Raw genomic sequence first — 22,212 nt, 5'->3', positions numbered from 1 at the left:
TACTGTGCTATCAATTGGCACTATCACTGAATTACAAGCTTAGTTACACTTAATGCAGGATCATCCACTTTTCCACTGCACTGATGAAAACTCAAACTCCTACTTCCATATAGTTACCTTTTATAATGCAACACAGTTAAAAACAGTTAGGTACCCAGCTTCTAAGTTTTTTACAATTCAAGTGTTTTGTGGCAGAGCAGTTCACAAGTGCTGTGTTATCTGGCTCTAGAAAGGCTTATTATAACTCCAGAGAAGCTCATCAACTCACTGTCAACAAAGTCCAGGATGGTAAACAGATTCAGAGGTATCTAAGTCTGGAACTGGCAGCAATGCCAAGAGCCGTGTATTGATTCAGTGTCCCATAATTCTAGAGCAGCACAATCAAAGTCAACCATCTTCATAGTGGTTCATCATTTCAATGTCACCAAAGTCTACAGTGGTGCATTATCTCTAACTCATATCCTTCTACTGTAGTTCATCAATTCAGTGTCCTGAAACTCTGAAGTAGTATTCAACCTGACAAACTCATCAAGAAAGAAAGGGTGCAAAGAAAATAGAAAGATAAACATCATTAAAAAGTAGGATTTAAGCCTAGACATCAAGGGATCTCAATTGCAAAGACATGATTCAGTTATCCTGATATTTTTATAGTATTTTTAAAATATACAACTACCAAATTCTTTAGCTATCCATCCAGCAAAGTGCATATTTAAAATTGAATACATGTTGCATACTCATGGATATATATACAGCATGGACACATCTTCCTTTAAATTGGACTAAATTCAAACTCCAGTCATTATCAAGTATCCCCGAATAAAATAACTCAGCCATCAGCTCTTGGAACTGCTGCCCAGCTGGAAGAACTGCTCTAGGGCAGACTGAGTCAGAAGACAGTGGCCACTGAGCAAGGAGGGCAGCCCACAGACCTCTGCTGGAACCTGCTGAATCCCTCATCTTTTCATTCTTGTCAGAGAAAGATTTGAAAAAAGCTGCAAACTGCACAGAAGCTTTATGTCCTCATTGCATATGGCAGGGCCACACTTTATAGAATATAACCTTAATGACACCTCTCCAAGACACAAAGAGATGCAGACAACTGCTATTAGCTCTTGCTTCCTCTCCATCTCCCTCTTCAGATACAACATTGATGGTGGCTGTAGCAACACACAGCATCATACATTTTGTTAATACAGTTCAGCTTCTGACCAGTGAATAATTCTTATGTGTTATACCACATATATGCTCATTTCTTTCTTAAGGAAGAAAACCAACTGAGATAACATGCTCAGTTTCAAAAATCTGCTCTTTACATGGGTAGTAGTACTGAAAAGCCTGATGAACGTGTTTTAACTGCATCTCATGCTCCAGAAAACAGTGTCTCAGGCTATAGTCCATCACCCCATTTTATGGTATGCTCTCAAATGCTTAAGCCCATTAAATCTGATATCTTTAATAACCTGAAAATCTGTAAGCAGTTTTTTATGAAGTATCAATTTTATCATCACAAGCAGGTTCTACAGCAATAGTTCTCCATATATATATATACACATATATATAGTAATTTATATATACAGAAGAAACTTGCACCCTGTTTAAATTACTATCCCAAAAAACTCTGATTTTGGTTTTCTAATCTATACACAACACCCTTAAGCAAATGCTCTGAGGCGAGCTTCCTAATATTCACAGCTACTACTGTATCCATCAGAATAATAATTAGAAGAGTAATTATAGAAAGAGGACAGCAGAATCAGACTGGACAGCTAAGGGTGGCCCTCCCTCTGCAGCCCTGTGGATCACAACCTGCAGTGTGGGAAAGACTCCTGGAATACCTTTGTCACCTTTGGCAGTGACAGGCTGGCACTTTGGGCTCTCTGCCTTCCAACATGCCAGCCATGGAGCCCAGAGTGAGAAGCAACAGCAAAAAGCTGGCACAGCTCCCTTCTCCCTCCAGCAAGAGAGCATAAGGGATCACACTGTGTTCCAAGTCCCAGTTTTCCCAGTGTTCTGTGCCTGGACATAGGCACAATGAATTATCTCTTGAAGCAGGTGGAAAAGTGACAGTCTAACATTAGTGGAGTGGCCAATGGAAAAACAAAACAGTCTGTGGCAGCACAATCCCTCCAGCACTGTAAGATGGACTGGAACTGAAATTGCTTATTATTACTGGGAGCCACACAAAAATCATTAGAAGGTTTTTACTATGTGCACATTGAGTAAGCACCCAAATCTCACTGACATTTAGGAGCAGTGCGGTTCCCAGCATCATATGGCATCTCCCCCACCCATCTCCCTTGGTTGACAAGTAAATGAATATTGATTATCTGCATAAAACTGAAGTCTCAAGCAAATATGAACTCCATTTGTAATTCATGGTTTCAAAATACAAATGTGATGTCCTTTTTTAAAGGAATTTTTCCCACACATCAATAAACTGCAGGCACCAAAAGCCTGGCTTTCTGGGCATTCCTCAGCTCACACAAGGGCAAACACAATGACCTGGTACAGCAGCTTCTCTTGGACAGAGATTTATACATCAAAGAGGCTGAAAGACAGGGACCAGTTGGGGCCTGATGTCTAGAGGAAACCAGAAAGATGCTCAGAGTGCTCGAGCTCTGCTATGGAGACAGCCTGAGAAAGTTGTGGTTGTTCAGCCTGGAGAAGAGGAGGCTCCAGGGAGACTTTACAGCACCTTCCAGTACCTGAAGGGGCTACAGGAAAGCTGGGGAGGGACTTTTCACAAGGGCATGGAGTGAAAGAACAAGAGGGAAAACAGTTTCAAACTGCAAGAAGGGAGATAACAGAGCAGGAAAAGCAGACCCACAGAGACAAAAAACAACAACAACTAAAAAAACCAACCCTGAGACAACAAAATCAGTCTGTGTTTTTTCACCAGGGCCCATAGGAAATTGTATGTGATGGGATAGGACACTAAGTGAACCAGCTATTTGAAAGCCAGACTTCCCAGACCTTTTCCTTAGAGGAAGGATAATAAAAATCATCAAAAGACCTCTCAAATAACTCTTATTAGAAAAAGAACCCAATTAAATGGAAAATTAAAACTGTTGCAGAGCCAAAGCAAACAAATTTGTAAAAAACTCCTTCCTGTCCAGAGATGCTGAAAAGGATCCTCTTATCTTCAGCACAGCAGGTCTTTGCCTTGTTTGCTCTCAGTCAGGGTTGCAATAAAGTCCATGCAACCACCAGGGGTGCTGGAGGACTGTTTCTTCCTGTAGTCCTTGCTATGTATTTGTTCCCCACTCCTCTCAGCAGTGTCCTACCATTTGCTGAGATGTCACCAGCCCAGCAGGGAGGAAGCCTGTATTCAGGTTGTACAACATGTTTGCAAGTAACTGACATTCCATGACAAAAACTGAAAATGCTAGAATGGTGCCATCAACTCTCTGTTTCTATATAAACATGGCTTTTGCCTGTATCAGTGACACCTACAACTGTGTAACATTGACACGATTTGTCTTGGCTCAAGACCCATCAGCTCCCCTGTATGGAAGGCAAACACCATGACCCACAAATGCACCCTCTGCTGCACAGACACCATCATCATTGTTGTACATCTGATGACAAACCAAGGTCATAGCCCACGGGCAGTTATCAGCACCCTCAAAAATTAACAATATGTATTAATATTAAAAAATAAGTTTCAGAACAAGTATTTTTAAACTTACTTTTGGAAGGGACACGCAGATTGGATTGTACCACATGTAAGGAGTCTGCTTGAACCCGAAGCTCGTAACTTTTCACACTTTCATAATCCAGAGACTTTTTTACTGAGATCACACCTGTTCTGTTATTAATAGCAAACACATCTGAAATCCAGCAAAAACAGAAGTAACTTTCTAAGATGCATAAACACTATTTTTAATGTCTAAGTGCTTCTAATTTGATAAGGACACTATTCTCTGAAACTGGCATCAGACAGTCATTCCCATCCCTCCCTCAGGCTTTTAAAAGCCCCCTCTTATGAAGAAGTCTTTAAAGCAGCACAGCAGCTGAATCTGACCTGGTGCTGGAACAACCAACTTGTTGGCAATAACAAATGCACTGGCAGGAGCAGACAAGACAAATTGTCAGAAAAAGGAGGATGGGACAGGGAATTCTTCCTTTCAAATAACTTACTGTAATTTGGCTTAGCTATTTCCAGGTGGATCACAAAGAATACCCAAAAAGGATACAAATACAACAATCAGGTTTTGTTTAATTATCAGTCTCTAAACTAATACTGGTGGCTACGGCATGGCCAACTCTATAATGCCTTAAAACAGACTTCTGTGCAAGAAGTACAATTCCATCAAAGCTATTTATATTCTTATTTCAGTATGCCATGGGGAGGGGAACATTACCACCAAAGATAAGGAAAAGTCAGAGATATTTAATACCTTCCTTGCCACCATCTTTATTAGTCAGACCAGCTACCCCCAGGGTATTCAGCTCCCTGAGCTGCAAGATAAGGATGGAGAGTAGAATAACCCAAATTCAGGAGGAAGCAGTTCATGACCTACTACAGCACCTGGACCCTCCCAAGTTTATGGAGCTGGACGAGATCCACCCAAAAGTATTGAGGGAACTAGTAAAAGATCTTGCCAAGGTTCTCTCCATTTATCAACATTCTAGGTTAATAGGGGAGGTCCAAGATGACTGGAGGCTTGTCAGTTTGGTGCCCATTTACAAGAAGGGTTGCAGGGAGGATCTGGGGAACTATAGGCCTGTCAGCCCGACCTTGGTACCTGGAAAAAATACTGCAAATGCCTCATGGCAAGTGCAGGACATCCAGAGCATCAGGGCCCAGTACAGGTTAAGGAAAAGAATGTTCTTCTTGACCAGCCTGGTCTCCTCCTATGACCAGGTGACCTTCCAGTGGACAATGGAAAGGCTGTGGAAGTTGTCTACCTGGAATTTAGTAAAGCCTTTGACACTGCCTCCTACAGCATCCTCCTGGAGAAACTGGTGGCTCATGGCATAGGCAGGTGTACTCTTCACTGCATTACAGGCTGGCTGCATAGACATGCCCGAAGAGTTGTAGTCAATGGAGTAAAATCCAGTTGGTGACTGGTCACCAGCTGTGTTCCCCAGGGCTCAGTTTTAGGGTTGGTCTTGTTCAATATTTTTATCTAGATGATTTTGATCTAGATGAGGGAATTGAGGGGGTCCTTAGCAAGTTTGCAGACAACAACCAATTGAGTGAGCGTGTTGATCTGCCTGAGGGTAGAAAGGCTGTGCAGAAGCATCTGGACAGGTTGAACTGATGGGATGAGGCCAACTGGACGAGTTTTAACGAGGCCAAGTGCCAAATCCTGCAGGCAACGTTATAGGCTTGGGGAAGAGAAGCTGGAAAGCTGACTGGTAAAAAAGGATCTGGGGATGCTGGTTGACACCTGTCTGAATACGAGCCAGCAGTGTGTCCGGGTGGCTAAGAAGTCCAGCAGCATCCTGGCTTGTATCAGGAACAGTGTGGCCAACACAGGAAGGGAAGTGATCATGCCCTTGTACTCAGCACTGGTGAGGCAGCACCTTGAGTACTGTGCTCAGTTCTGTGCTTCTCACTACAAGAAAGACACTGAGCTGCTGGAGTGAGTTCAGAGAGGGGCAACCAAGAGGGGCAACTGGAAAACTATGAGGACAGTCTGAGGGAATAGGGTTGTTTATTTTAGACGAGGCTGAGAGACATTATTGCTCTCCATAGCTACCTGAGTGGAGGTAGTAGGAAGGTGGGTGTTAACCTCTCCTCTCAAGTAAATAATGACAGGACTAGAGGAAATGGCCTGAAGCTGCAGCAGGGGAGGTTTAGACTAGAGCTGAGGAACAATTTCTTTACCAAGAGAGTAGTCAAGTGATGGAATAGGCTGCCCAGGGAGGTGGAGGATGCAGCATTCCTGGAGGTATTAAAAATCCATCCTGAAGTGCCTTAGCTACACAAGGTCCAGTGGGCGTAGTGATTTTTAATTTTTTTTGTTTTTAAAATGGGGCAGTGGATGCAGTGATCTTGGAGGTCTTTTCCAGCCATGACAGTGCTGTGATTCTCTGATTTCTAATCACTATTTCTTGAAGACTTCTGACACACACACTAGACTCAGCATAACAAAGACTGAAAGATAAGTTCTTACCCTCTTCATTTCCAGAAACAATCGAATACACAATTGTCTGGTTCAAGGCAGCTGCTGTAACAACGGCGACCATGGCTCCTTTTGGGGCATTTTCACTCACTGGAGGGGGTCTGCAGAATTGAACAAAAGTATCTGTGTTATCTCCTAATTGTCTGAACAGCAGCTTACTGAAACCTATTCCTCAGGTTAGCAGTTTGAGACATCTATTAGGCTGTGAAAGCAAGTGGATTTGTTATTACCAAAAGACATTAAAAGAAGAAGGTTTAATCTTCACCTCTGAAAATGCAAAAAAAAATTGAGAAGTCTTACTGACAAGAGGTGACAAAAATATAAAATGGTTCTTTAAGATTAGAAACGGAAATGTAGGTGAACAATGAGTAGAAAATAAGAGAAACACAACACCGCAGACTGATAAATGAGCAAGTAAAATTGAGAACATATAGGAACTTTTGTAATACTCACCTCTACCTGTAGTGAAATGAGGCAACCAGGTGCCACTAATTGCCAGGTAGTGGGCATGAGCTTGTGTTAAGCCCACCTGTGCCTGATTAGGGCAGGCCCCCACTGCCCATGAGCAGGACCAGGGGGCCAATAAGAGGTGAGGCCTGAAGCACAGGCTCAGCTCAGGACTGAGCAAGCCAGCAGAGAGGTCAGTTGCTTCTCTCAGCACTGCACTACCTTCATTGCACCACTAGTGCTCATAGCCCTTAGGGTGAGTACCGCAATGCCGAGGCTGTGGATTTGAGACTCCTCAGAGCCTCACCCTAAGGGAATGAGCTGATATCTGATGTTCTTCATACCTTACAAACTGAGCATTTCATATTCAGCACAGTTTTCTCTTGTATATATAAATAATGAGTTTCCCCCTGAAATGCAGCAAGGAATTACTCCACTCTTTCTTTCCTGTTGTTCAAACACTCTCTCCTCAGACAATATGATGAGTAATATTTTGAGGTGTTTTTTCCTCAAGGAAATCATAACTAATTCTGAATGAACAGTCTATATGAGTATATTTAAAACAGCAGTCTGAACAATTTCAACAAAAAAGAAATGAGACTCTAAAAGTCATATGAGGATTTGTTGAGATGAGCTTCTAAAAAGAAGCAGACTTCAAAGAGTTTTTTTCCTTCAAAATTCTGGACAGAATCTCCACCTACTGTCATTTCAGAGAATATTTTTGGACTACAGTCTTTCTCCAGGTATTTTTCAAATACTCCACACCACATTTTCCCATTCCAAGGGCACAAAGCTGGTGCCCTTTGTTGCAGTTTCATCTATGGGACCCAAGCCTTTGCCATCACACACCAAGAGACCAACAATCTATCCTCACTCTCTGTCTTGCAAACATATTCTTTGTGCCAACATCCTGGAAAAAGTACTACATAATGACATTGAACTAAATTAAAAAATTTCAGCAGGCAAATAGTTCATTACTGTTTGAAAAAAAAACAAAAAACCCAAAGAAACAACAAAAAAGAAAAATAAATAAGAGACCTTTTTTAAGCTCTTTTAAAGATTTACATTTCCTTGCTTTTCTGCTTTGTTGCTTTCTGCAGCAACTGCCTTTTGCCTTCATGAAGGTTGGTCACAAGTTTACCTGTCCTTCTGCTCTTCCCTGGAGTTGCTATTCAGACTGCCCTCACCCAGACCCAAAATTCTCTGACTCCTCCTTTACTAAGGATTGTAACTTCTCTCGCTTTTTCCAAGTTCTTACTCTCAGCTTAATCCAATTATGGCACAATATTACCAGCTTTAATGCTCATCCTCCATCTTATACCACCTGTAATAAGATGCCAACAACAAATCATACTTAAGGCTCAGAGGGCTAAGACACACTCTTCATCCCCTTCTGGTAATAACCTCCACTGCACACTTCCATGTGCTTGTTTTGTGGAGGGACCAGTCCTTTTATAATTAAAGTGTTGTATCTCAACATGGTGAGGTATCAGTTTGTTCTAAGCAGCCCCAGGCCTTCCACTGTACAAATAAGGGGAGAATATACTGTTCCAAGAGGAGCCACACTTGATCATGTAATAAGGACTGTACTTAAAACCCTGACCTCCCAAGTTTTTTTGCAGAAAATTATGACAGGAAGTTCACTTATACTCAAACACACACGCACAGAGCACATCACTCTGGCTCCCACCCTTCTGCCTCAAGTGTACCATCAGTAGTAGAATAAAATTCATTACTGTTACCTGACTTATTAAGCTTCAGAATTCATGCTATAAAATGCTCTTAAATGTTCATTTTACAAATGTAGAAGTTAATCTTAGAGGCAGGGGAAAAAAAAAGTTGTCAAACCCGAAAACATTTTAAGCTGTAGCTCTTCTGATAAGGTCAGAGATGAAGGCCAGCAAGGAAAATAAAGATCCTTTTTATGATGCATTATATCTTATTATGTTGGTTTCTTTTTCTTCTGAAAGCATATAATTTGAACAAAGAATCTAACAACTCTGTATACTCAAACCCCACATTTCATCTGAAGCACACTTCAGTATATTCTTTTAATGGAAATGGCCTGGTAACCTAATCTCTGGCATTGCTGAATTTAATGAATTTGCAAATCAATATCAGTTAGCAAGTGGCTTTTACATTTGCTATGACAGGCTGGAGAGGCAGTGGATAGAAAACTGCTACAGTAATTGTATTGATTTCATTTCTCTGATTTAACTATGGGGATCAGGTTCAACAGGACTAAAACATCAGCTGAATTTAAAAATACAGCTGGGGGCTTAAGAGCATTTTGCTGACTTGTAAAGAAGTGAATGGGCAAAAGGTACTCAGCTGTGAATATAGTGTTCTTTATCCTGTATTACAAGCTCTAATAAACTTTCTTTGTGAATAAATTAATTATTTCCCAGCTTTTTAATTTCTGAGATGTACATCAGTGCTTTTCCTTTCTTTCCCTCCCCCTCCCACTTTTTCTCTTTTTTTTTTTTTTTTTTTTTTTTTTTTTAAGCAGTAGACATACCATTTTTTGAGCCATCTTTTAAAAATAAGCAAGCACATATATCACACAATTATTTTATGCAATAATAAAGGCTGGTTGTTACTGAGAGAAGAGACATAACTAGCAAAGCAGTGCAGTCCATCCCCAGACACCAAATGAAGGCTTAGAAAACTGACAGCACAGTGACAGGGAATGGAGGTGCTGTGACTTCAACAAATGGTTAGGAATCAGAGCATCTGAAGGTATTTTTTACTGTTAATGCTTGCAACACCTTATTAAACCTCTGAGTACAACTGCCAGCATAGTCATTATCTTGCCAGCCCCAGACTCTGACCATACCTGATAGCGTATTTCTGTCACTGTCACCAGTGTGGGATGGGCACACCACTGCCTCGCAGTCCAGTCCTGAGTGAGTCGAAATATTTTGAAGGAAACAGGTACTTTCTGAGCTTCTGAACAAAACACATTCTCTACATGATTTCTGATATTCCTTCCCCAATACTTACATGCACAGGTAGCCCAAACATACAGCATCTGAATGTAAGAAGGCCCCATAACCCACTTGCACCCCATAGATCTTGGAGTGAAGTGGGATGAACACCAATTAACACCAATTAACACACACTTCAGCCACCTCAGCTGCAACACAATCTGCTTACAGTCTTACCCTTCCCTCCAGAACACTTTTGCACAATCATCTTTCATAGAATCATAGAATTGGCTGGGTTGGAAGGGACCTCAGAGATCATCAAGTCCAACCCTTGATCCACTACCACTGCAGTTACCAGACCATGGCACTGAGTGCCACATCCAGTCTCTTTTTAAATACTCCAGGGATGGAGAATCCACTACTTCCCTGGGCAGCCCATTCCAATGTCTGATCACCCTCTCCGTAAAGAAATTCTTTCTAATATCCAACCTAAACCTCCCCCGGCACAACTTAAGACCATGCCCTCTTGTCTTTTGATTGTAACAAAGCAAATACATTTCTACTTCAATGTTTCGTTCATTCATTCACACAGTATTTTTCCATAACTGTCATGGCAATGTGCAATTTAGGTTGGTCAATTATCACAATGTTTTCACAGACATAGTAAATGGTATCTTGTTGGCATCCAAGATGAGATGGATACCAGGATGAATCCCCATTGTCCTGTAGGATCCCTGGACTCAGGTATCTAATTGAGATTGCTTGTCTGTGACAAGACTGGAATCTAGAATTTGGAAATAATAACTCTTCTGTCCCACTCTTCAGATTCAGTAACTCCTTAACAAGTTTAAGATTTGCCTGTATTTCTTTGAGGCCTTTATTGCAGTGCTTACTGATTCAGTATGAAGCCATGCCACAGATTGTTTGCCCCTCAGAAAAAAAAAAAAAAAAAAAAGCAAACCCAAATTAGAACATGCAAAGTCATTATTTATACACTAAAGCACTGAAAAAGAACAAAAATTGTAAAATAATATATGTTAATAAGCTAACTGTCATTTATCTGTGTTGTGATTATAGGAAAATCTAGACTGCACTCAAAAATATTGCAGGGCATCAATATTTTTAATGTTAAAAATGAAGTTTTAACTTACTGCTTATTTTTCCCCTTTGCTAAACATATCAGTCTCTCATCCATTTTTCAATTTGCCTGATACCTAATATGCTTTAAATTCACCACAAAACTTCTCTATTTCCAGATACATGAACATAAGATTTAATCGAAAATTTAATTTAAAACCAGAAAAACCAATAATAAATTGGTTTAGTACCGAAGTTTAATAGTGTGATGTGTATGCACTTTGTACTGTATGCTTCAGTCAACTATTTTGTCAACTATATTTTAGTCCATGGAGGTCCATAAGCTTGTCAGAACTTAAATATTTTTTTATTTTTCTTTTTTTAATTACATTGCTAAGATTATTATCTCAACTTGATTAAAATGTCATTCATACCTCTCCTGGTAAAATCATCTCCTCATCTTCTCTTACATTGCAGCTTCTCAAAGCATTTTGGCCTTAGCTACTTTTAACACTCACGAGGGTATTACCTGAAGCTATTGCACCCTCTGAAACATGTTTCTGAGCAGCATACACATTCCTGAACAGACTCTTTGTATCAGGCTCATCACTGAAATTGATTTCATTTGACCTTTTGACTGTCTGATGCTTTGCATCAAAGAGAAGCTGTGTAAGCCATTAAAACCAACTGAATACATGTATTTTTCTGCAAGAGAAGGAAGTGTAAACAGAGTACAACAAATGAGGCAAGGTAACAGTAAAGTTATACAGAAATTAAAATAACTAAAAAAGCATCTACAAACAAAACACTTAAATGGATCTGGCTATTCAGCTTTTTTTAAAATTGTGAAAAAAAGTGTACGCATTTTTAACTGGGAAAGGAAAACAAAAAGTAAAGAAACAAGAAAGCAAGAAGTAAATATCATGACAGCAGCATTTTTCATCCTTTCACCAACCTTTTTGGTCTATCTTGGCCTCCTATCCATGCTCAAAGAAAGGACCTAGTCACACTTTAGAGCAGTAATTGATCAATTTCTCCAATTTTCCGTTTCCAGAACATGCAACTGCAACTATCTGAACAGTTTAGCAGGGATAGCAATTATTTTTTCAGGAAAATAATATTTTCTTCTTAATTATATGTATTTTTCAAGCAGTTCAAAGTGTATTGAACAACATGTAATGAGCATGTATTCCTTACTGTACTTAATATCCTTGCTTCCTGTGTTAATTCTCAAATTGGTTCAAGACATTCTGACTTTTTCCTGGTCTTTATCTCTAAAACAGATGACAAGGTAGCCTGGATATTGTTACAGAGAGCCTCTGTCATAACCTGTTATCTTTTAAACCAGATGCAAATTTTTGTTCCAGTGAACTCTGTCATGAAGCATAATGCATTTGTCTGACCCCACTAATCTTTCTAAATTTAAGCTAAGGAGAATAAGACATGAAAATTTCTGTCTGGATTACTATGGAAGCAAAAAAAAAAAAAAAAAATGATGACACATTCCCTTACCTAAATCAATAAGACAGATAGATATTGATAAGATCAACTCCAAGGATAGTATGCTGGGTTTTTACTTTTTTAATATTTGTTACAAAGCCAAAAGAGTTTAATGCCATGTTTCTGCATTATTTCTGTTCCATATCCATATTCCCAGAGTGACACAATTCTCTTTTTCACTACTCTGCACCATGATGGTGAAAGCTCTCATCCTCAAAGCTCTGTCCAAGCACAGCAAGGCAGATACCCTGCAAGGACCTGGACCCTCTGTGCTTACCTCTTCTGATAAAACCAGGCAACATGCACCTAGATCCATTTTTCCAGGGAAAAAAGGCACATAAAATTAGTTTCCTTTTTATTAGGTGAAGTAAAAGATTTTAATAAAATGCAATATAGCACTAATAGAACCAAGAAAACATATGCATCATTCCTCCAGCTTTAGTCTGAGAAAACCACTGACTATTTTTAACTCCCTGCCTCAGAAACACTGTATTCATAAAATGTAAATTCCATTATGGGAAATGGGGGAGAAGCAATGCTACCTTAATTTAAAAAAATACTTCTGAAGTTTAAACCTAAAACTTTGTGCATTCCTGTTACATGAAATGAGAAACAACCCAGCACCCAACTTCCTTAACTGAGCTCTAATTAATATGGCAGTGAACTCCAAGGGGGAAAAAACCCATAAGTAAATTGTGTCTTAAAGAAATTCATCTCATGAGCAGCCTGATGAAAAATCAACTGCATCTAAAGCAGAAGTTTAAATCTTCACATGGCTTCATTTAGGAAGCACCTTGATTCCTACAGAATGCCACCTAACTTATAGGAAGCAAATTCTAAAATTCCTTCCCAAAGCAACATGTCAAAAGACAAGTAACTCAACAAGAAAATAGCTTCAAAAACCTCTCTGTTGCCTAAAACAGAAAAATGCTCCCTTGCCCTCCAAAACCCATAGTTTGGGTTTTTTCTTTCCTGTCCTGTTCTTTGTTTAGACAAAGGATATTCTCAGCTGCTGTATTAGTTTCTGAAGAGAGTTAACCATTCATGATTATTTAAGACATGTAGAGATTAACCTGTTTCTCTCCCGGAATAACTGATGTATTGTAATACTTATTCTTTTTCTCTCACACACTGTAAAGAAAGATGACTTAATTAGTAGGCTACTCATGATAAGAAAAGCACAGTTGCTTCCATGAGGCCTCAGATGTTTACAATATTGTGGATGCTGTTGTGACCCAAATGGCAGCTTTTTGAAAGAGTCACCAAATTACAGAGATTTTAAACATGAAATGCTACTCACAATGCCTCTGTGCAGGATTCCACATTTTCAGTGAGAGTAAGTGTCTGATAGAGCAGCAGTAAACCAGAGAACTGGGAAAAGTCTTTTGGAATAACATCACAATTGAATCCTGATATGCCTCAGTGAGTTGGTTTTGTGAAACCCTATGAAATGTAGCTACTGGCTTGGGTGATATCTGCTATAGTGTTGATAGGTTTAATTAAGTGTAAAACATTACATTGCATCTTCAACTGAGTGAGAGGTCCACATGTAACACATTTTCACTTTTTAACCAAAACACATTTTCACAGTAAAGTGTTATTGCTAGTAGAGAAATAAAATGCCACACTACATTTACAGTAAGTAAAATCCTCAAATTTGCAACCACACTTTTTTCCTTATAAATTGGAATCAAACTTCAGATTACCATACAAGTGGACTAGGGATCTATAATGCAATGCTAACAGAAGCTAAAGGTTTCCTGTACTTTCCTTTTTTTACTACGAAATGGCTGAACACCTGTTTAATGTGCCCATAGGCAATAATTAGGAACCAATGATGCTGCTTTCAGTTAACATTCCATTTCCTGCTACTGCAGCACATTGCTGTTAGCAACGACCTTCTAGTTGCAGAGGATGTGGTATTTATTAATTAACAAAACAAGAAAAATATCCAAAGTCCCTTTGAACTTCTACTTTTTTTAAGTGGGGAAAAATTTATGAAAAAATTAATAAAAAAACCCAAGCTTGCTAAAAAAAGTCTTTACATTAGTCTGAGGTTTGTTGCACATCTGGTTTTCACTGTTCTGTAGTGCTACTAATCATGATCCATTTATTAAGAAATGAAAGGGCTGCCATTACCTCTTTGGGAAGAGTGGAAACTTCTGAATCAACTTCTTGCTCTAGAGGTTCAATCAAGAGGTGATGTGGGTGAAACCATCAAGACAAGCGAAATAACAGCATGTAAAACAGCTGATTTCATTTTCCTAAGCAAGTGATTTATTGGCAGAGACATGGCTGTTTTGCCAGCACTGAGCAGAATAAGATCAAAGTGTGCATGAAAAAACTTGATAAACCGTGTGAACTGTCTCAGATTCTTTTGGGCAGTGATGCAGAAAGTCTCACATGACAGCAGCTCCTTTTTCAACACACTCAGCTCCCCAGGCCCTTGCTGCTCTCTGGGCTGGAGATGAGCAGCTCAGACCCTGTCCATACAGAGCAGACAACTGCCTGGAAGCATCACATTTAGTGCCTGTGTACCCTGTGCTGTCAGTGCTCTGGAGACCCAGCAAAATCCCACTGACTGCAAACCAGCCCTATGGAGATGAGGTGAGAAGAGCATCAGCACCAGTGTCCTCTTCTAGCTGCAAAAGGTCAAGAGGGCTCAGAGGTGGAGCAGCCATCTACAGTTAAATGTCTGCATGGTATAGGCCTTGGATTCTTTTTGATTTTTTCTATTCACACTTTCTGTTTTTGTAGAACCAGACAAGACCTGTTTTGGGAAACACTTTATTTAGCAGACACTGTGGCTGTCAGCTCTCTCAAAGTCACTTGAAATATCCATGACAAGGACACACAAGGATCTAAGTAGAGAAGTCTTCAAATTGCTAAAGCAATTAAGCTCTTTGGCTTAAGATGGAAGATCCATTCTAGGAGCACTGGGACAGCCTGAAGTGCCATCTGAGTGTGGTGAAGGCAGTGAGGCTCACACAAGGATGCACCAGAGAGAGATCTGTGGGAGGTGAAGTAAATATTGGTGTTCCCAGAGGGTGATGTGCAAGGAGCACCAGGAATGGAGCATCTGGCTCTTATTAACCAAGGTCCCTTCCAACCCTAATGATGCTATGATTCTAACTACAGTAATGACCTGTAAGTCTCTGGGGTGGCATCTTCACAAGCTGCTGGGGCAGATCATGGAGACCTGTTGGCTGATGCTCTGCTTCTAACAGGGTGTATGTGTGGAGGAGGAATGCCCTAAAGGATGCTGTCCTAGGGTGCTGAGATGCCTGGCTTTGGCTTGCCAGTGCCCACCAGAGGAGCTGACTGGTTGCAGCAGATATCCTTCTGATGTATTTTAGTGGCCATCTGTCTCAGTCATTAGGAAAGAACTATATTTTCTTACTTGCCATAAAGTAATTGCTCCATCTTCTATTTTATGATTCTCAGAACTCTTAGCTTCTCTCTGCTGTTTTATATGTATAGCACAGTGACATTTAAAAGTCTTCAGTTTAATTTACAATCCAAACAAAGAAGTTGAGGGAAAAGGAGACTTATTAATTTGCTCCAAATTATGAAACAATACGGAGGGAGAGCCAGTTAATAGAATGCAAATCTTTGACTCTCATCTACTTGACTGCTGCTTGCTGCAGAAGACACTTTGAGACATGGATAATAAGCAGCCAAAGCCTCCCTTAGCACTGACAGGACTCTAAGCAGCTATCCTAACAGTATGCTTCTGACAGAGCAGAGAGATAACAGACCAACAGCTCAAGGCAAAGTTGTACTTCTACCTCTCTACCCTTCTAATACAGTTATGCCTTTTTGATCACACCATCTGGTTCCCTCTGTCATTTCTTGCATTTGTTTTCATTTGTAATACATGCTTGAACTGTGCAGGCATCTTTATTTGGTAAAACTGTTTAACTGTGACCTTATTCTAAATACACAGAAATGAAGTTTGTAAAACAGCTAGCAAAAGAGTGCTGGAATCATCCATGTTATCATAACAACTATGCAAGCAAAGATCAATACTAATCCACTCTCAAGACACTAATTCTCAATCCTACTGAAATTTTAGTATTCAAATTGAAGAGTTTCATCATTTTGCAAGCAGTAATAACCTGGGCTGACATTTACTCTAAAGATGTAACATGTCAAATGAAAAAATAAGGTTATATGAAACCTTGCTTGCATCACTGTCAAGACACCAAACACAAAATGTAGTTTGCAGAGTGTGGCAGTCCTTAGGAATCAAAACTAGTCCTGCTCCAAAGGGTTTGAGGGAGTCTCAGATAGAAATCACAAAGTTTTGGAGTTGTTTTCATTTAATTACTGACATTGAAAAAAAAAAATGCTCCCAAAAGATTAAGAGTTTTTTACATTAGTGCAAAAAGAATTTAACAAGAATGGAGAAGCACAGTTTCTTTGGAAAGAGAAACCAGACTATTCACCTAATCTTTATGAGTTCTGAAGAAGGTAACATGGGTTATTCAGTTGTCATCTATAGCTATTAGGGGATAGGAACCACTTTTTTTGTTTTTTATTTTAAGCTGTCTTTGTTGCAGTTAAATAGAGTTCCTGCTTCCTGGGACAGGACTGAAGTTTAAGGCAGGCTCAGGAAATTGGGACCTCAGTTCATTTTTCAGAAGGCAATGTAACCTCTGCCCATGCTCCTGGACCTTAAAAAGTCTCTTCTTGCATTCACACAAACAAAATTGCTGCATTGGTACATGTGAGCACTTCAAGATCCCTCTTCTACACCACAGGGGTTGCACTGTTCTCCCACTACTCTTGAAGCTGGACTGGGTTTGAGTGGCCCAGCACTCTGACTGTACTGTAGCCTCTTCCAAAACACATTGCCCAGGATCACATTTATCACCAGATAAGATTCAAGGACAGGCTCCTTAAAGGCAAAGTTACAAATGAAAAAGGACACAAAGTGTGTTACTAAATATGTTAACAACAGTCAAGTCTTTTTCACTGCTCCAGCCCCCTGGCTTTCTCCTCAGGGTAAATTAGATTTTGTAATTTACCAAAATAAGGAACATCTTGGAAAGGTCTCATAAGTATCATACTTTCATGTCTTTCTGTTAAACATAGCTATGTTTTGGGTTTGTTTTGTTGTTGGTTTTTTTGTTTGTTTGTTTTCTTCATAGCTACACAAATGAGACCTGTTCAATGTTTTTCTTGAAAACAGTAACGCAGAAGTTAAAGTCCATTACAGAAATGCTTTACATATTATTCAGAAATTGCATGGATTCATCTGACAGCTGAAATCAGAAAAACAAATTTTATTTTTTATTTTTTTTTTTAAAGGTCTTCCTTTTGCTACATCACCTAAAGTACACTTCATATATTTGAAGATATCTAGTAAAATTCAGGCAGTAGCAGGAATAATGTTGCTCTAGAAAATTTCTTCAGCAAAGGTTTATAATTTACACTATGATTAAATGAAAATTTTATAATTTTGAACTGTTTTTTCAGATTTAATATTTAGTTTCAACTTAAATAGACAACAAGTTGTGTATTTTGCCATTTTTCATTTTCTTTAGGTATTCCTTCAAAATGCTAATCACTAAACCTGAGGAAAACAAGAATGCACCTCATAGTTTTTTTCTCTAAATCTCTTAAAATAGCTGAGCAAGTCCTCTCATAAAGGTCTACTGAAGGCAATAATGTTCCACCCAGTTTCTGATTTCCTGCAGTATTTACTTTTGAAAATATATGCACAAATCCCATTATATTCTGATACTGATTACGTTGATACATTTGAATCAAGAGCATGTTTTGCAGCAAGGCTGTAACTTCTTGCTATCAAGAAACTGTGTGCATTGATCCTATAACTTCCCATTACTATGCTGTCAGGGACCTGTTATGAACACATTCTCTAAAATAAAACTTAATAAACTAACCACCCTGTGCACCCTTTGTTTTTTTACTTGATTTTGAGAAAATGGAGTTGGTTTTATTAAACTGTCAGAGGGTGAACGTTATCAAATCATGACTCTGTAGTAACAATAACTATCATCTGCACTTCAATGTCAAAGGAGTCCAGTCTGACTTCTCTCATGTCCCACATGAATGGTGTACAGGATCAAAACACACTCAGACTGAAATAAACTTAACCTAGAGCCCCAGTGATCCCAGCTACAGTTTCAATGCACAACGATTTTTCTTTATCCACATAACTGACATTTTCAACAGCTTCTGACAGAGTAATTTCTAACAAACCTTTCCTCAATGTTGGAGACAACCTGTTAAAACAGTAAAATTGCACTACTATCTGACATGACTAGGAATTGGCCAGCTGCCAAATAACTATTGGCTAAGAGAAAGATGTAACTCTCAAGTATTTTGTTACCCTCACTTTGTCAAATGGGAATGCTGTGAAAAAGTCCTGCATGTGACTTCACACAGTTGGGCTTTTGGTGGACCAGAGCAGCATCCACTTCTGTTTCCAACAGTAAAGATGGCATAGGCTCTCAGTACACAAAGCTTTTGGTGTTTTGGTTCAGAGCTTAATTTTGTGTCTTATTTCCTTCCATGATCCAAAGTCAACAGCAGAGGACACAAAAGCAGAGGCAGCACTTCCACACTGACAACAGACTATTTTTGTAGCCCATGTATCATCTCAGAGTAGCATTCAAACAGGAGCTTATTGCAGCTTAAACAATAACAGTTGTAATGTGAGTGAAGGAATGAATGACTGAATGTTTTACCTGTATTCATCCTGCGTAAAGCGTGGAATTACTGAAGGCTGCAGTACAGCAATTTCTACAGTAGCAGTGTCGAACTTCACAGGTTCCCCATCATCATAGGCAATGACCACTAGCTAGAAACAATAAAGAAAATGACTCTCTTAGTATAGGCAAGAACACTTTTTATGTTGACTTGCAACAAAACTTCTTGTATTTTCATAGTCTGAGAAGGCAGATGAGGTTTTCTTTCTCTGCAAATCCTACATTGTGTAAGAACAAAACTTAGGAGGAAAAAGATGATAGTGATCCACAAGTTGAACCATCTACTTGAGAATTTACAGAAACACAGTAAACTGGAACAAAAATACATCAGTCTTTTACAAATATCTTTCCAAAACACACTGCCAGCTTGAAGCACATTTTTTAGGTTATTCCCTTCAAATCTAACTTTACTCAGAACTCCAGAAATCAGTATCAACTTCTTTATTGGTATATAGTTCAGGTAAACACTTATGTATTTTTAATTGAGAAACCATGGGTAGCTCCTAAAAAGCCAAAAGTGTTAGGTAAAAATTCTGTGTTGCTGACATTATTATCTAAAACTGAGATCTGATACCAAAAAAAGAAAATTAAAATAACTTCCTGCCCTCCCCAAAAATTTTCTTAAAGAGATCATCTGAATGTTAAAACATGGAAAAGACTGACATTTGTAACATTTAAAAAAACATTTCTCCAAAGGGGGCCTGGTATAACTCTTTTTCTTAGATACTCTTCATTCATGTCTACTTGTTTACTTAATCTGTGTTTGCTGGGACAAAAAGATTCCCCTATTTTCAGCTTTCATCTGAAGGAAGATATTTACTTGCAGGAAGATGACAGACCAGCTCACTGAAGATGGAGTAATGGACAGTTTCCCAGTTTGCTCTCTCTCTCTAAATATCCTTTTTTTTCAGGAGGTCAGAAGAATGAGCAGGTCAGCACCTCATTCTAGCAAAGCATTTTCAACTAATTTTCTGTGGGCCCAAGTTACTCTCAGGTCAGTGAAGAGACAGCTTAAAACAAAAGAAGGCATTTTTTTCCCATCAATATAATAGGAAACTCACCAGTGCAAGACACCATAATTGCAGAAAATATGAGTATGTTAAAAATTGATTGGGAAAATTCACAGAAGAGTCAGTGACTGATACAAGCCAAATGGTCTTGGATCCAGTGATTTCTGGAGCCTTTTAGAGGTGCTTATTTCCTAAGTTTCCATATTTTCTGAAAAGTAGTGCTCAGATAAACTTACCAATGATCTCCCCTTAGATAAATCTGTCTTCATATAGAAATGTAGCCCCACATCCACATGAATGACATGTATCATAGCTTCAGCAAACAGCCACACAGAACAGTTACAAAGAAGTAAAAATAAAAAGTGAAGCAATAGAAAAGTTACCCTCCAGTGATGTTAACCAAGAGATAATTCTCTTCCTCTTGGAGTTTTCTCTGTTAGTTAAAAACTGAAAAGGACTCAAATTAGCACTGTTCCCAAAGCACTAACACTAAGTTCCTAAAACAGTGAGCACATTTCAATGCTAATCAAGCGCAAAGTACTGCTTGATGGGACAAAACAGCGAAGCAGACAGCTTTGTTCCTTATATTGAACAATTATGCAAATAAGCCTCTCTATAATCCTCATTTCAAAATAAATCACTGAAAGAAGACATAAATCACATCTCAATGACCATACAGAAGGCTCACAATTTCCAAGTAGAGAAATTAAACACAACCCCACACATAATATAGATAGTTGGGTTTTTTTGGTTTTTTTTTTTTTTTGCTTACTGACCGACTTCAGTTTTAATTTTTAACTATCCCCCTCACTCCAGGATTTAACACGGAGATCTGTCCTGATGACTTTGATTAAAAACATAACATATTCCACACTAAGTACACAATAGTAATTTTAATTTAAGTCTCCTTAAAGGCAAAGTTTTTACGATGTAGGTCTTGGGAACAGGTAGTCCCAAACTATGCAGTAACCTTATTTACAATGTATCTTACTATTCTAACAAAGTTCTCACAGGTGCTGCACTGACAGACCTGTTGAAAACAAAGAGATAGCAAGGGAACTTTCAAAAAATGAGGTTTCCTTCTTCTGACCTCTTAACAGTAGCAATCACATTCATTCAAGATTTTTCTGAAATCAAAAATATATGAAACATTTGAGGAAGAAACAAATAAAATAAAAATGTCACATCTTTCTATACAATATCAAGCAACAAAGAGAAATGTGAAGGTAAAAGGAATGTCATCCTATGCAGAAAGATAACATTTACTGACAATATACAGCTACCTGAATTCATACCTTAAACACTGTACTTGGCTGCTCATTTAGGTTTACTCGGGTTACTACACGTCCTGAGTCTTCCTCCACGTCAAAGATGCTGGCACTGTAAGGAAACTGCTCCACATCCACTTTGTATCGGACTCGACTTGCTGGTGTGCCCTGTCAGGCAATACAAAGCAACCTACATATTGTTGTATTTTTACACATCTCATTAAGTAAGTAGAGGATTAAAACACAACATTGGTAATCTGCCCTCAAAATACTCTACAGTGACATCTGAGAGGTTCGGCAAGAAAAATGACCAGAGATTTGGAAAGAAGAGAGCTGAAAACCCACCTACCTAAACACAGCCAAGAACAGTGGTCTGCTTTCTAACTACAGGAATTTTTTAATAATAGAAGATGGGCATGGCTTACAGTTGGTGAATATAGCTTTCAAATATGTTTTAACATAATATACAAACAACTTTGAAGTTCAAGAAACTGCTAAATGCTCCATAAACTCCAACACTTATTCAGCTTGTTACAGTGTCTTGTAGCTGAAGACAGGAGGATGTGTTATATTCTTTTCTGAAGAGTCATATCATAGTTCTGCACCTAGTGTAGTCCAGACTATTTGACATTCCTACACTTCTCTTTTAGAGGAAACTACATGAAAATGGTACCAGGCTGTCTAAGCAAACTCGCCGTGCAAACTTTTTACATATAAACCAAACAGCAGCACCAGAGGATTTTAGTTTTCAGCAAAGGTGAGTGATGAAGATCTAATAAATTTCAAAATCCTCCCCTCCAAAAAGTAAAACCCCTGGGTTTTTATGACCTGCAGCACTTCTAAACATAATCTACATGTTTTTTCTGTCCAAGCTGTGCATATCTAGCAGTTTTGGCACAACTACCTAAAGTTCACATCCATGCTGTCCTTACTGAGGAGGTGAGCCTGCCCAACTCTGTAGGGCTGAGGTGGTCACAAGACCTTCTGCAAAGTGACTGGATGCCTGTGGCCCTCCCCATCTGAAACTGCCTCTCACCAGGGGGCTGAGGATCACCAGTGCCTCTTACTACTGGGTATCAGAGCTGGCCCAAAGCATCACATCAGAAAAGAAA

At 39.1% G+C, this 22,212-nt stretch overlaps 1 protein-coding gene across 1 annotated transcript in view; it reads right to left on the bottom strand.

The window, feature by feature from the left end:
* PCDH15 (protocadherin related 15) overlaps positions 1–22,212 on the bottom strand; it is a 350,336-nt gene that overhangs the window by 65,181 nt on the left and 262,943 nt on the right. Inside the window, exons 22-25 of the mRNA XM_030453000.1 lie at positions 21,128–21,268; positions 18,802–18,914; positions 6,126–6,235; positions 3,690–3,830 (exon numbers count right to left, since the gene is read on the bottom strand). Of these exons, the coding sequence (XP_030308860.1) occupies positions 3,690–3,830; positions 6,126–6,235; positions 18,802–18,914; positions 21,128–21,268 (505 nt within the window). The remainder of the gene's footprint in view (positions 1–3,689; positions 3,831–6,125; positions 6,236–18,801; positions 18,915–21,127; positions 21,269–22,212) is intronic.

This window comes from Calypte anna, chromosome 6 (genome assembly GCF_003957555.1).
Source record: "Calypte anna isolate BGI_N300 chromosome 6, bCalAnn1_v1.p, whole genome shotgun sequence".
Taxonomy (NCBI): Eukaryota; Metazoa; Chordata; class Aves; order Apodiformes; family Trochilidae; genus Calypte; species Calypte anna.
The sequence above is the reverse complement of the archived record's forward strand: the minus strand, read 5'-3'. Positions and strand labels throughout refer to the sequence as shown.